The sequence below is a fragment of the Zea mays genome, chromosome 7 (genome assembly GCF_902167145.1).
Source record: "Zea mays cultivar B73 chromosome 7, Zm-B73-REFERENCE-NAM-5.0, whole genome shotgun sequence".
Lineage (NCBI taxonomy): Eukaryota > Viridiplantae > Streptophyta > Magnoliopsida > Poales > Poaceae > Zea > Zea mays.
The window spans coordinates 81,689,293-81,705,287 of record NC_050102.1 but is presented as its reverse complement, the minus strand read 5'-3'; the positions used below and the strand labels follow the sequence as shown (position 1 = coordinate 81,705,287).

The following is a 15,995-nucleotide window of genomic DNA, read 5'->3' as shown; positions in this document are numbered from 1 at the left end:
AATTAATCCACCTTCATTGGACCCGGCAGCAGTCTCCTTTGACATCTCCCAGTTATCCACAAGTGGCCATACCCTGTAGGCTATGTGCTCTTAGATCAGGTCTCTTGTACCAATGAAAGCACAACATTGTTGAAAACCTTTTGACATGCTTCGACATCATTTTCAATCGCCACGTCCGGTCTTCAAAGGCCGAAGCGAGACCAGATGGGGTGTTGGATAATCCCCTTTATGTCCTCCCTTTCAATCAGATTATTCTTAACATAAAACCATTCCTCCATCCAGGACCCGGGCCACCTTTTCCTAAATGTTGGAACCGGGTAGCTTGCATTAGAACGAGCAATGAATCCATAACAACCGAAGTTGTTGTGATACTGCACTTTGCCAGTAGCCATCGTCTCGTACAACAGTTCGTGCATATTGCAAAAACACTTCACGCTCGGTTCCAGCCCTTGGCTTCTCACATCTTAAACAAATAAACCCATTCTGATTATAGCTTCAGGAGTAATTTGATGAAGAAAGATCTAAAATATCTTCAACACTTCAACCAAAAATTTGCTCAATGGGAACCGAAGACCTGCCTTCATAAAGCTTCTGTAGACAACAACCTCATTTTCTTCAGGAGCAGGGGCGGTGTTGTCCCCTCCAACCCTCACAATAGACATGTCACGAAAGTATGTTCCCTTCATGGAGTCAATTTGACTTTGTTTAATGGTTGACTTTCCGAAGATGGTATGGCTTGGCCGCCAAGGCCGGTCTTCAGAATCTTCATCCCCACTTTCCACATCATAGTCATCGCTATCGTCAGAATCTTCAGACAAATCCGCCATTATTTCTTTTGTGATCTTCTCTGTATTTGTTTTTGCCATAGATTCGTAAAACCCAGCCAGAAAAGGGTCCACAACTTTCTTTTCCTCAGACATCTTATTTTCCTCAGGCATCTTCTTCTCCTCAGACATCTTCTTGTGTATATCACGAAGCTCGAAAATCAAGCGAGAGCTGATAACAAGAGTTAAAAATTTGAGAAAATAACGCAAGCAACAGAAATGGCATAGCAAATGCTGCCACTGTGGGTTTCTATTTATATTCCTAGTGCATTGCAACTTGGCGGGCCCCATTTGTCATTGACTTTCGCTATTCTAGCGAAGGGAAGGTGTTTTTCGGACCTTCGTTCACGTCGCAGTCTGAATTTGTTAGATACAAGAACAAATTAATACTACGAGGGGCTACTGTTGGGGGCCTTCGTCTTTCGAAGGTCCTCAAAAACACGACTAACATGCTTTCCAATTATAATATAATGTTACATGAACCTTCGGCTTTGAGATGAAGGTGCGCATGGTATGAAAGGCGTGGTCTGAAAGAAGGATGAATCAATTCCGAAGCTATGGATGGAGAAGCTTCGGCTTAGCGCAAAGACGGTGATGGAGAGTGAAACCGACCTAAAGAGGAAAAGACTGCTTAGTCCTCGACAGATTACTTCTTAGTCAATAGTAAATGTCAAGAATATGAATGTAATTTTACATAGGCTGCGTCGTGTGCCTATAAATAGATAAACAGTAACACGGTACTGTTCACGCTGACCTGTAATCACTCGCACGTCACTCTTGGATTCTTACCTTCTGTCAAGCCGAAGGTACAAATGTAACTCAATATCATTAATGTTTGTTCATGATCATATAATGAGAAGATAGATAATGATTTAATATGGTTATTCATGTTCTCTATATGTCTTATATGTTCCTGCTTTTTATTATGACATATTGAGATGATGAATGTTTGCCCTTCATAACCTTTGTCTGAAGATCATTATATCCTAAGGGAGATAATGTTTCGAAGGACGAAGGTCTTTAACCATTAACATTTGTGTTGCCTTGTTCTTATCTCATAGCATTTAAGAACAAGTGACCAACAATGGGCATAACTCCCATCTCAAAAGTACAAAAGATACATCATTGGTTATATATCTTTCCAATAATATAGCATATAAATGTTGAAACCTCCCAAATTTGATAATAGAAATGAACAAATTGCAGTATTACTTGTCTAGGATTCCCATGGTTATGATTGGCATTGACCCTCCAATTTTTTTACTCATCCCACCAATGCAAAAATACTGATCAAGAAACTTGGTTTGGCGGAGCCGAAGAAAAATCTTATCAGTTATTACTAATATTTGGTACTTTATATGTCTCAATTTATAATTAATTTTACTTTTTTATCAAGTTTAACAGGCTCGGTTTATTAAAAAATTACAAAAGATAATAAATTTGAAGTTGTACTTAAAGTATATTATATGCTAAACAATATCACAAATAAAAATTAATAATAATTATGAAAATTTTTAAATAAACGAGCTATCAAACTTGGTATAAAAAATCAAATAAATTATAAATTAGATTGGAGTGATCAACTATTTTTTGCTAAACTTTAGCACTGCACTTTTTGCTAAAGTTTAGCTACTAAAAAATAAACAGGGTAGCTAAATGTGTTGTGTTAAGGTTTAGCACTCATTAGCGCTTTAGCTCCACCAAAGATACTAAATTGTGCTAAAAGTGTTCACCAACCTCATTTTACCATGAATACCCCTTTTTCTCCCTGGCCGCATGCTCCTCGTAGACCAGTGATTGTTAAAGTTTAGCACTTTATTCAAACACTCCTCAAGTACTAAAGTTTAGCACGTGCCAAATTTTAGCAAATGCTTAACTTTAACACTAGAGAAATAAATAGACCACTATATAAATTAGAGAAATAATTCCACTAGAAATTATTTTACAGCACCAACCCGTGACAATCGAACGGCCCCCTGAAGCAGGGCATCCAACGGCCTCTGGTTCTGTAGAAACAATACCTTTCGTAGCAGTTCCCATCACGCGAAAAACGTGTATTGCGAATTTGAAAATTTCAGAAAAGAAAAACAATGAAGCCATACTTTGCCTTGCTGTTGTGAGTAAATCTTGTGCATACGCTGTTGGAACCCCTAACCCAGCATGCCAGATTATAAAACGCCAACCGTAACCGAAGGTGGCACACGACAAAATCACCAACCAGTCCAGTCACCACTGGGTGCTAAGGAGAAATGGCCACTTCCGCGCCTGCGGCCAACGCCGACGGCGCTGCTCCCGGAGGTGTAGATGGTCGCAGCGGCTTCTGTGAGGTGACCAGGACGTTCCGCAGCCTGCGCCCGCCGGTGCCGCTGCCGCCGACGGACTCACCGCTCTCGTTTCCGGAGTTTGCGTTCTCGCTCCTGGCGTCGTCCCCGACCCCCGCGCACCCGGCTCTCCTCGACGCCGCCACCGGCGAGGCCGTGTCGTTCCCGGCGTTCCTGTCCCAGGTACGCGCGCTCGCGGGGGCGCTGCGCTCCGTGGTCCGGCTCGGCCGCGGCGACGTCGCGTTCGTCCTCGCTCCGACACGGCTGGACGTGCCGGTGCTCTACTTCGCGCTGCTCTCATTCGGCGCCGTGGTGTCGCCGGTAAACCCTGCGCTGACCGCGGACGAGGTCGCGCGCCTCGTGGCACTGTCAGGCGCGTCCGTCGCCTTCGCCGTGTCGTCGACCGCCGCAAAGCTGCCGGCTGGCCTCCCCGCCGTGCTCCTCGATTCGGACCACTTCCGCTCCTTTCTGCAGAAGCAGAGCGACGGCCGTGGGGAGGAGGGACTTGCGGCGGACACGGCGGTGGTGCGGCAGTCGGATACGGCGGCGATCCAGTACTCGTCGGGGACAACCGGGAGGGTGAAGGCCGCGGCGCTGCCGCACCGGAGCTTCATCGCGATGGCGGCGGGATCCCATGCTCTGCTGGGGAAACCGAGGCGCGGTCGCGAGAGGTCGCTGCTGGGCGCGCCCATGTTCCACTCGATGGGGTTCTACTACACGCTGAAGGGGGTGGCGCTGGGGCACACGACGGTGATGCTGACCGACGCGGTGGCGCGGCGCGGCGTGAAGGGGGTGATCGAGGCGGCGGGGAGGTGGGCCGTCAGTGAGATGACGGCGTCGCCACCGGTGGTGGTGGCCATGGTCAAGGAGCGGTGCCACCTAGAGGCGCTGGAGCGCGTGGTATGTGGCGGCGCGCCGCTGCCGAGGACGGCAGCCGAGAGTTTCCGACGACGGTTCCCCAACGTGGATCTCTGCATGGTGAGTTTCCGTTTAGATGTGTCGCTTTCACTCAAATACTAACTAATAATAATTATTGTGAGCTAGTGGTGTTTTACAGTAGTCGATAGAGGCCACAAATTTAAGACAACAAAACAAAATGACGGTTTTGTTAAAATCTTGGACCACCGATTGCCTCTCTAACCTACCAAAAAATATCTGACCCGGCCGTGTAACATTTCGAACTTTTTATGTAACATTTTTGAAAAGGAGGGTGGTGGGGGGTGGGGAGGGGGTGTGTGGAGAACGCGTTCTTCATTTGCAAGCACATCACTCAAGTCAACTGATGGGAAAGTAGTAGTATGGTCCAGCAGGGGGTCAATGACGATGTAGCTTTGGTGACAGCAAATACACACCTTTTTAGTTAAACCATGCAACATACGCTTCGTTTCAAAATACCGTGACTGCTGATAAGTTTTTTTTTTTTTTGGTAATTATTCGAGGTGTCACCGTCTTAGTGCCATATAAGAATAGTTCAAAACGGATTAAGATCGGACTCTATTTCTATTATTTTTGAACTAAGATTAATTAAGGTCCTAACTTATTGTGAATAAACATTTGAATCGTAATCCATTACCACCCTATATACCAGTCATAAGACTTAGTCATATATAGAAAGAGAGATGTTGGCCTACGCTCAGGAGTCAGGACTTGCTCACGAAGCAATGCCAGCCGACATTGGTTTAGTAATACACTTCTCGGAGTTGACTTGTATGGTGATGATATAGCTGCATCATTAGCTTGTTCTAGGTCTTAGAATGAAATCCATTATAATTGTACGAAGGTGATGAGAGAAACAGGTTTCGGTGCAGTAATGGTTTGAGTATTGTACAATTGCTTCAAATATTAATACATACACATAATTTGAAACAAAAAATAAAAGCGAGTCTTTGAGACCCCGGCCCGTCCGGATCCACCCAGCAAATTGCTAGCCCTGCTAAAATAAATTGAGGTGGATCCAAATAGGATTACGCTTATCTAATAGATCGAGGCCAGCTAATTAGTAGTTGAGCACGCATAATTAGTAGTTAAGCACGTACTAGCTAACAACTATTTTACTAGCTGTCCTAATAGCAGTTAATATATTGCTAAAACATATGTTTGCCCTCTCAAATACACGTACCTATCTCCACCTGTTGAATGCGAAGAAAATTATAAACAAGACAATCAATACATCCAACTTTTAGTGTTGGGTGAAATAAATCTAGCCAGCTACAAAATAATTGAGATAGTTAATTAACTACAGTCATCGACAGGCATCTAATTAACGATAGTTAATTAGACGCTCTCCAATTGCTCAGTCTCATCCTCCCCTCCTCCGCACTACTCCATTGTAATATATAGTGTAAATCATATATTTTACATGATTCCATGTAGACATCCTGACATGATAACAATGTGTAGTATGATAGTACATACATTGCATGATTTTTTTTACTTTAAAAACTGATATAGAAATTTTAAATAATTGAGTTATAGTGTATATGGAGAGTTGGATTGGGGGAATTGTTGGAGGGGAAGAGAAATAGAGGAAGATTTTTTGGGAGAGGTAGTAAAATATGAGTAGATGGTACGAATAGGATTTTGGAGGGGGAATCGTTGAAACCGGCCTTAGGACGACACCCTAGTGGTTCATGCCTTCTCCCCAACGTTAGCGGCCCCACACCCTCCCATCCCATCCCTTCCTCCATCTCGACCATCCACCTGTTTGCATGCAAACGTCGGCCATAGCGGCCTCACCACACCCTTACCGAACGCCAGCCATGGTAGCCACCCTCGCCCCGCTAGTGGCTTCCTCGTCCCCTCATCATGTGCTAGGGAGCAGACACTAGGGTGCACCATGTAGCCATTGTCACCATCTTTCTGTCGTTCATTAGCGGTAGCCTCATAGTCCCTCCATTGGAGGCAACTCTACAATAGTGCGTGGAGGTCGACGGATTCTACATTCACTTTGATATGAGCGATTTTCACATAATTGATTCTCATACTGAGGAAGCGATGTGTTTGGCAGACAGAATCAGATTCCGACGGTCAGAATCTGATTTTAAGCTAAACAAACGCCCCTATGTCTACACCAGCAGCCTCAAAGAGAGTAGACATGGTCCTAGCATGCTGACTCCATGCTATAAACACCACCCATCTAAGGGCATGTTCGATTAGGACGGGATTGAAGTGGATTGGAGGGGATGAAATCCTTTTCTAATTAGAATTTAATAGAAGGGAATTTAATCCTCTCATTCCCCTTTGATTCCTGTGCAACCGAACAATACCTAAGGCTTCTTCAATTAGGGGTGGATTAAGGGAGATTGGAGGGGATTAAATCCCTAATCCCTAGGGAGACATTTAATCCCCCTGAATCCACACCAACATCTCTACAACCAAATAGAGACTTATTAGTGGGCAATGGACTCACCCTATTGTGAACCAAGCCAGAGAACTGGCTCGACTCGGCTTGTTAAGGTAACAAGATGGCTTGGCTCGACTCATTAAGGAACCGAGCCAGAGAACCAGCTCAGCTCAGCTCGTTTGTGACCTCGAGCTGGCTTGTTTAGCTCGCGAGTTACAATAAAAACAATATGCATATATATACAACAATATGATCAATTGCTTATTAATTCTAGACCAAATTAACACTTAAAAAGAGTAATAATACTCAAATTCACATAACACATCAATTCAACACCAAATGAACATAGTTTAACACTTATTAGTTCATCCAAAACAAGTGAAGGCTTTGTTTTGCTGATAAATGCTAGCTCGTTCGAGTTAACGAACAGGCTCAAACTTGGCTCGAGCTGGCTCATTAACAAAAACAAGTTGAGATACTAGCTCAGCTCGTGACAAAATTAAAACGGGTCGAGCCAGCCACGAGCCAAGCGTGCTAACGAGCCACCAGTATTTTGTCTAGCCATATACATGTCATGCCAACGAGGTGGTGCAGAATGTTGCCTCGGGTGTTGATGCATCCGTGAGACACGAAGAGTGCTACCAGCCAGGCCGACCACATGGTGGATGCTGGTTTGCTCAGAGCAAGTATAATAAGTTGATGTAGGCAGGCTGTAAAACATGTCACATCAGATTTATGGTGATGTGGAAGAGAGAGAAATGGAGAGAGGAAAAGCCGGCTGCTCACTAATAGATAATTGAAAGCAGACTGCTCACGAACTCTAACACAGTTTGTGAGAGGTGGAGATAAGCAAAGCATTAAATATTCAGTATGTATTCTTATATGACTAGACTTTTAGTTGACTAAATATAACATGGCAAGGTCATACAACTTTTATGTGAGCTATATTATTAAACTTGCTCTTAGTATACCATAGGATGATACCCACTAGTTCGTGGAGAACAATTACTCTGCCATGTGCCCTTGGAGAACATCACTGAGAAAATCGTTCAAGCCTCTCTAGTTTCTATATCTCTTAACTGCATTTATGATCCAAAGTCTCATGGTTATATTATAGAGTATGTCTCTTATATTTAGAAAATCGTTCAAGCCTCTCTAGTTTGTACATCTCCCCATTGATTACAATAGTGTATAAATCTTTTGCAGAGTTATTTGAGTTTGTAACAATCTCGTCGCGCGGCATCGCCACTATATTACTCCGCAGCTGCACATCACCAATTTGGTATTATGCAGCACACATATGCGCTATATTGGGACTGTTATTCTTCTGAGCTCTGTTACTGTCCATGAGCTGTGGTAAAATTCAAGTTTGTCCCTCCCTTACAGCGCTTCCATTCCACGGCACCGCCTCTGTCTACTCTCCTCTGGTCAGTATCATGGCCGGCCTGGCTGCCACGGCCGTCGGCCTCATCACCCCCGGGGCGCCCGTGCACGACGCCGTCATGGAGTACCTCCTGCCGGCTGCCGTCCCGCCGCTGCTCCCAGCTTCAAATCCTACGCATCTCACCACCCGCTTGCCCGCGATCTGAATCAGTCCACAAAATGTCATCCTCTCTGAAGAGGAGGTACTCTTTATCAGCCGCAAGGTTGACTTCAGATCCACCATATTTGGGCAGAAGAACAGTGTCGCCTTCCTTCAGAGCAACTGGGATCAGATTGCCTGCCTTTGTCGCGCTCACCAGGGCCAACAGCCACCACTTTAGCAGCATTCAGCTGCTTGGATGTTTCCGAGAGGAGGATGCCGTCGGCGGTCTTCTTGGGCTGCACCAGCTTCTCCACCAGCACCCGGTTCAGCGACGGGAGCAGCCTCTTCGCCATCGCCGCGCGGCTGGGGCTCCAGGGCGGCACGCAGCACTGCGTCACGGCGCTGGCCGTGTTCCTAGCCACGACGTTCCTGCTGCTGGCAGACGGGGTCGCGGGCTCTTGCTGGCAGACGGCGGCGCGGGCAGCTGTTGGCAGACAGCGGGTGGCACCTGGTGGCAGACGCCGGCGTGGTCACCTTAAGGGAGCCGGCGACATGGAGGGGTAGATTAGTACGAAGGGGTACACAAACTTTATCAACCGTAAGAAAACACACGATAACAGAGCTCAGAAGGATAACAGTCCCAATATAGCGTGGATGTGTGCTATATAATATCAAATTAGCGATGCGCAGCTGCGGAGTAATATAATGGCGAAGCTGCGCGACGAGATTGTTACAAACTCAAATAACTCATCTTTTGCATATTAAGAAAATATCTACCCAACAAATTAATACTCTGTCTGTTTGAAAATTTTTAAATTGTTCCGTCTTTTATATATACACAACAATAACATATGGATTTAGATGCGTCGCAAAAACAGCCATGCACTAGTAGAGTACGTAAATAAATGTAAATATGAACAAAACTGTACGCGTGGACGAAGAAGTACTGCAAGCCAATTCTTAGATCATTGGCCTTGACCACGTTAGGTATCACGGTGGGCATGCCCGCATGCATGGGCTACCTGCTCGCCTCTGAGATTAAAGCTGCTGCTTGTAGCTATTGACGTGTAGTCAGCGCCTCTTTATCAGCATGGTTTATTTATCGTTATGTGGTACTATGCTATTTGAGAATATTATAGTATTTTGGATCAAGAGAGGTATTTGGTTGAGCTTTATAAAAAAATGTTTTGAACATCTCCGCATGGTCAAAACCGCACTGTATTTTTTGGAGTACTGATACTGCAATCTAGACAAAAGTTTTGTAAACTATGGTATTGTTGTCACGTATAAATGTAGGCCACGGTATTAAAAAAATTGGTAGCAAATAGGGCCGTAGTAAAAAAAGATGTATGTGAACATATCCGTGCTAATAAAGCGAAGACTCAAATTGAGGTGAGGTGGATCTGGATAGTAACCGAAAAATACACCTCGAGAAAAATGCATAGGGCTACATTATCTGCTGCTATTCCGCTGTCCAATTGACGAGCGAGTGTTATTGGGTCCACTCGGGTACACGCCGGCGAAAATAACGGGCGGCCGGGCGCAGGCCGTCCATGCCCGCGTCCGCATCGATCCGCGCTCCCGGAGGCTATAGCCCCGGTGGGTCAGGGGCGCGTCGGGTAGCGTTGTCTCTGCATTCTCAGGAGGCAGGAGCAGGTTTTGGTTCACATGTCCAAATTTAACGTACAAAATTTTTATTGCAGTCAACAATCAAATCATTTAACTTAGGACAACTTCAAAAAGGCTAGCAATAATGTACTACTGCCAGCTAAATAACAATCAAATTATTTAGCTGAACCATGCATGCGCACATTTTGTGCCGTACGTGAATTATCGTGATCATTTTGCTCATCCACACGACTTTGAGTCTCGCCCTTGCGTGTTTCCAAATTTAGAGGTTGCTGGTCGGCACCTCTTAATAACGTATTAATCAAATGTCATAAATGGCGGAGTCTGTCGAGAACCGCTTATTCTTGTCAATGATTAGCGAGTCTATCAAATTGACCGTACGGAAAGCCGGGAAGAATGATTAGCTAGGAATCATTGGTGATCCAACATTGATCAATATCTTTCGTCTTTGTACCCACCTTGTAGTTCGAGCTGATTAATGTGTTTGGTTGTCCAGGAACGGACCTGACCACATAATCAAACTTATATAAATTAGAGAAAGCAAACTGGATAGTAGGAATTGTTTCATGGGAACATATCTGGTGCAAACTAAGCTCTCCATGTAACCGTGCAAACTTCTAATCTGAGGCACATGATGTTGATCTAAGGGACCTTATTAGACTCGTTTGGCTAGTCAAGTGGCTAACCAAATTTGGCTAGCGAGAGAGCCAATTTGGAGAGTCAGATAGCTTGACGAGTTTGAGTAACTAAAGTTTAGCTTGGCGGGTCATTTAGCTAGCGTCTTGGAGATGCTCTTAGTCAGCTACTCTTTTCGGCCTAGTATATATAAGGTGTAACCATCCCTAATTCAAAGACCAAGAAATGTATTTGATTCTCTATATACTACAACATTGATGTACACATGTCTAAAGAGAGCACGTCTTATATTATGGAACTAGAATGAAAAATGGTTACACCATAAATTGTTAGCTGGGTTGGATAACTAATAGCTATTTGATAAGTATAGCTAACAAATTGTTAATCTGTTCTAAACCTCTCAGCTAATTTTAGATGCTAACTATTAGTTTTAGAGGTTTACAATAGATTCTAATAATAGAACCAAATGCACTGCAGTTGCTTAGAGGCAATACTACCTGTATATGGCTTTGTCAGGCTTACAAGAGGCGGTCTTCATGTGTTTGATCGCCTACAGTAGCTTCTGTTTCTGTACCAGGCTAAGCGAGTGCAAGATTCCTCTTTGAGCTCGGCTCAACAAATCTCTCATTTTGGTTGTTCCTCAACATGCAGGCTTGTGTTGTATGAGATTTGTTTAGCCACATAAAACGATACACCTTAATTATTTTTATGAACAAAACAAAACCACATATATCCTTTTAATTATTTTTTATTTTTATTCTTAATTCACCTCTATTTAGTACAGACAACAAAGCAATACTTGTATTTAGCCTGCATGAATGTACATGGACAATCAAATAGATACCTTTTGCATGAGCTCATCTGGCTCCCTCTACCTGCTGGCTCACCGATACAACCAGACTAACTCATACGGGCAACGAGCCCTATATGTAGCACTCTAGCCGGGTCTACTAGAAACGGATTTCAATGCTGTTGTTCGGTTTAAAATGGATTGAGCGGTATTAGAGGGGATTAAATCCATTTTTATAAAAAAGTTGTATAGGAGATCTCATCCGATCCCCTTAATCCACCTCAACCCAACAAACCCCTTGTGAGGAACCAGACCTATGGGAGAATCTTACTTCTTACGTCAGCAGGGACTGTCTCAAGTCCATATACATGCATCCAAACAACCTTGTCGTGCATCTCATGTTGCTGGGAATGTCATTTGTTTGATTGTTGCTGGGGTCCAACCTCCCATCGCACGCTAAAATGTCCTTGGCAAAGGAGTCATAGATGATAAGACCCTTGTAGCTGCACCAATGCATGGTTGGGCATTAAAGAATCTAGCACCTCTCTTGTTTGCCACATCAAAAAGAAAAAATTGTCACAGTTCAAAATGCGATGGATGGACGATGGCAAAGTAAAAAAAAATAACAATAATTCCTAGAGACGCAAAAGAACCATCCTTGTGGTTGCAGGGGAAATTAAGGCGGGAACTGTGTGAAAAGAGTTGGTGGCTTCATTTTCTTTCAGGGCTACGGTTCAACTGAGGCTGGTGGCATATCGCTGATGATCCAGCGGGAGGAGTGCGGCCGCATCTGCTCCGCCGGCCGTGTCTCGGAGAACGTGGAGGTGAAGATCGTGGACCACGTGACCGGCGAAGCTCTGTCCGTGGGCCAGAAAGGGGAGCTTCTGGTGAGAGGGCCTGCCGTCATGGCCGGTAACCACCAGATCCGAGCGAACACGCATGACATGATCTGAAAAGCTGGCGCTGCTCTGCAGCTGGACGATTCAGGTTTCCTTCTATCTTTCTCGTCCTTTTCAGCTCAACAAGATGTTCGTTCTGAACTCGCAGGGTATGTTGGCGACGAGGAGGCCAACGCTAGCAGCTTTGATTCTGAAGGCTGGCTGAGGACTGGGGACCTTTGCTACATCGACCAGGACGGGTTCCTGTTCGTGGTGGACAGGCTGAAAGAGCTCATCAAGTACAAGGGCTATCAGGTTAGTTAATTTGCAGCTAGCTAGCTTGGTCGGAGTGTTGCTTTGGTCCTAGCTACAGATCATCTGAGAGCAAAAGACGACTGATCTGTGTGTCTGGGTGTGTTCATGGCTGCAGGTTCCACCTGCAGAGCTGGAGCTTGTCCTGCAGTCGTTGCCGGAAGTTATCGATGCCGCAGTCATGCCGTCAGTCCACCTACAAACAACAACACCCCACGTTTTGCAAAACCATGCTGAATTACGTAGTGTGTTGTCGTCTCATCTGCAGGTATCCTCATGAGGAGGCAGGGCAGATCCCAGTAGCGCTTGTGGTCAGGCAGCCTGGTAGCAAGGTCACGGAGGCTCAAGTCATGGACCACGTCGCCCAGAGGGTGGCGCCTTACAAGAAGATCCGCAAGGTGCTCTTTGTCGACTCCATTCCCAAGTCTCCGGCTGGCAAGATACTGAGGAGGCAGCTGACCAACCATGTGCAGGCTGGCGCTGTTTCTAGAATGTAATTCTTCTTTATTTACTTGATTGTGTGATGCGTGCAAGAGACACAGAATGACGCGACGATGGGTTAGAACGCGATCGACTTTTTAAACAAATAATAGTGGCATGCTGTGGAACTCTATCTATGTATGTAAGGTCCGTTTGCATCCTTGGAATTAAATTTTATTCTAATAATAGTAATTTAGTTGGATATCAATTAAGCTAAAAGCATATTCGGAAGCCCATAGATTTTAAGAAACTAATTTATGAAAACCGAGATGGTTCCAAACATACTAGTTTATGACTAAGTTTATCGAAACTGGATTCACGGTTTCTTAAAAACCAATAAACTACTCTCCCCTAGTTAAAACTAGTTTATGGAAATTGAGGTGATTACAAACACCATTAACCAGTTTTTTTATAAACCAATTTCTAGAAACTAGATTTTTAAAAACTAGGCTGCTTACAACACGATCTAATACGATTTTATACAAAACGTATGTGTATACTATTATTAGCAAAATATCGAAGATATTTATGTGCTATATGTAACACCCTAGGTGTTACCATGGCCATGGCACATTTATGCACTAATGACTGTGATCACATGTGGGAGAGACTTGAGAAGAAGAGCATAAAACCTTGGGAACCATGTATTAACCAAGAATGTTAATGACCAAACGCATTACCCAAGCATTTATTGCAATTATCACCTTGGGCAAGAGAAGAATAAACCCTAGACCCTTCTTGAGCCCTTAAATCCCAAAACCCTAGTAAAGGGGAAAGGTTAAGCAAATGTGCAAATCATGAGTTAACCCTTAGCCAAAGTTTAAGTAACATTATAATCTACAAAATACAGAGAGGAAACATTGCAAAAAGACCCCTTAAAAACCCCAAATCCATTCCTTAAGTGGAGAGAGAACTAGAGCTCTCTAATTCTTTCTAAGTCAAATTTTGAACCAAATCTAAAGATCCACCGTGTTCACTTAGTAAATGGCACCAAAACCACGTGAGTTATATACCAAAAATGTGTCATACCACCTAAGGTACCCACTGGAAAAGTTTGAAACCGAGCCCAAGACGTTTGACAAGATTTGGCATGGTTTTTGTCGCGAGGTGGACAGAGGGACAAGCCAGAATTGGCGTCCACAAATCTCCCTACCTAGGGCATATCTGCCATGGGGACTCACATACAAGAGACAACCCTAGGTGCTAGGAGGAGACCTGCGCCGGATTTTTGCCAAGATTCGCACACTTGCGATCTCGGCGAGCTGTTGAACACGGGCAGAAGAACACTTCCACGTGTTCGACGCGCTCTGAGCGCGCTAGAGCACGCCCACGCCCGACCCCGCGCGCCCCGCGCTGCACCGAGCCGTGCCCGTGTCCCCTGCTCGCGCCTGCGCCTATAAAGCCTCCTTAAGCGTCGACCGTACTCCTCCGCGCACGCTCGACCTCACCGGTGCCAGAAACCACCGGCGTTTGCCCTGCAGACAGCGTGCCCGTGGCCACCCGATCCCCCGCCACCGTAGACCGGCCTGCAGAGCCCTTCCCAGCCACGCCCGACCTTCGGAAGAGACTGTGCATGCCTCGGTGAAGCTCCCCGAGCAAGGAATCGGACTTTGCCTCGCCGGAGAAGCCAGTCCACGGTCGCCGGACTTCACCCGACCGCCGGTGAAAGTAGAACGCATAAGCCTCTGCCCCATTTTTCGATTCCTTGCGCACATAGCCTCTACGTCATCCCGTGGAGCTCATCGTGCCGATCAATTGAACTAGATCGTCGTGGTTAAGCCGGAACACCCGCCGCCGACGAGATCATCCGCCTGCGCATGTGGACCGATTGATTCCGGCCAGCACCGCCGTCGAGCCGTACCTCGCTGTGACCGCCAGGACCTCCCGAAGCCAACCCCGCCCCTCGCCGGACCTCTCTCACCGCAGGTAAGCCGCGCCGCCCTTTTCCTTTCCGCGGGTACTGTTTGCATAATGGGAGGGACCTCGGGGAAGAAGAAGGAAAGGCCACAGGGTTTTGTGCGCTGTCAGTGACTCAGGGGAATAGTAGCGCAGGGGTAGAAATGAGCGGGTTGATTTAGAAAGAACCCAGGGTCTCCGATGCAAAGTAGTTTTCCAGGAAACCTTTTAAAATATTCTGATTTAAATCCAAACAGAACTTGAAAAATTCATAACTTCAGTTTGGTTTACCCAAATCGAGTCAAACCAATTTTGCCAGATCCTAAATAATGTAAACCACTTAGGAAGAATATAAAACCCCTAAGAGTTACAGAGAATTTTAAAGTTTTGATTTAAATGATTAACTGGTCAAAAGCTACAAAAAATAAGGAAAAATAGTTACACTATTTGACTGGGGTTGAGAAAATTTAGAAAGGTACTTAATCAATTCCTAACCTGTTTAAAAATAATAAACCCTTATGTGCACCCAATTAAGATAGGATTTGCCATTTAAAACACTTTTTGCTTAAAGTTAGAGAAAATATCAAAGGTAGTTTAAATAAAGAACCAGGGAGCACCCACATTTTTGTTAGTTTACTTATTCAGTGTAGTTCACTAGAAAAATTTATTACACCCTTGTTTAGTACAAAATAAATGAGATATCTTTTACTTTGGGAAAACAAGGAGAACTTAGGAAAACCTTAGAAAAATAACCCCAAGGAGAAAACACCCCAAACCTTGGGATAACTAATGTTTTGTTATTATGAACATATAAAAAATATGAAATCTATTGGTTGACATTTTTCAAATAACAAGATAGTAGTAAGTGCCTTTTTAACATTAAACTTTAGAAAATCACAACTAAATAACCACCAAATATCCTTCTGTGATTTTTGGCACAGAAGCATGTTATTACTTTTAGATACCAGCAAAAATGACCCTTAGGACAGAACCCACCCTTAGTTAAGAGTTGTAGTGCAAAGTGACCCCTTTGCCCTAACTTTTGTTATTTTTGTCCAGGGCATACTTTATTTATTCTGGACCTCAAATTTATAGGACAGCCTACAGAAACAACTAGTAACCCACTGTAATTTTTATAGAATTTTTGGAAAAAGTTAAACCACTGATGTAGTTCAAACCCACACTAGAATTCATAAATAGAAAATGAAAAAGGGAAATTAATAATGGAGATTAATGTCATCATAACCCAACCAGCAAAACCCCTAAATGCCTACTAAAACATCTAAGGGAAATCCAAGCTTCAATCCACTATGCTTATCCCTAGGCAAAACACAAACCTAAAGTTGATAAGCATGAACCAC

At 44.5% G+C, this 15,995-nt stretch overlaps 1 protein-coding gene and 1 pseudogene across 1 annotated transcript; one reads left to right on the top strand and one right to left on the bottom strand.

Annotated features, from left to right (window-relative positions):
* Positions 1-3,023: 3,023 nt before the first annotated feature.
* LOC100383549 (putative AMP-dependent synthetase and ligase superfamily protein) lies at positions 3,024-12,943 on the top strand. The gene is made up of 5 exons (NM_001357155.1): positions 3,024-4,123; positions 11,794-11,980; positions 12,116-12,261; positions 12,377-12,444; positions 12,527-12,943. The coding sequence occupies exons 1-5, from the start codon at positions 3,074-3,076 to the stop codon at positions 12,753-12,755; spliced, it is 1,680 nt and encodes a 559-aa protein (NP_001344084.1). The 5' UTR covers positions 3,024-3,073; the 3' UTR covers positions 12,756-12,943.
* Positions 5,861-11,787, bottom strand: LOC118472938 (10 kDa chaperonin, mitochondrial-like; annotated as a pseudogene).
* Positions 12,944-15,995: the final 3,052 nt, after the last annotated feature.

What these genes read in the sequence shown, in the direction of transcription:
- LOC100383549 (NM_001357155.1), top strand. Translation starts at nt 3,074, where the DNA reads ATGGCCACTTCCGCGCCTGCGGCCAACGCCGACGGCGCTGCTCCCGGA. An exon ending in CCAACGTGGATCTCTGCATG is followed by an intron (nt 4,124 to 11,793) that starts GTGAGTTTCCGT and finishes ATTTTCTTTCAG; the next exon opens with GGCTACGGTTCAACTGAGGC. An exon ending in AGGGCCTGCCGTCATGGCCG is followed by an intron (nt 11,981 to 12,115) that starts GTAACCACCAGA and finishes CTGAACTCGCAG; the next exon opens with GGTATGTTGGCGACGAGGAG.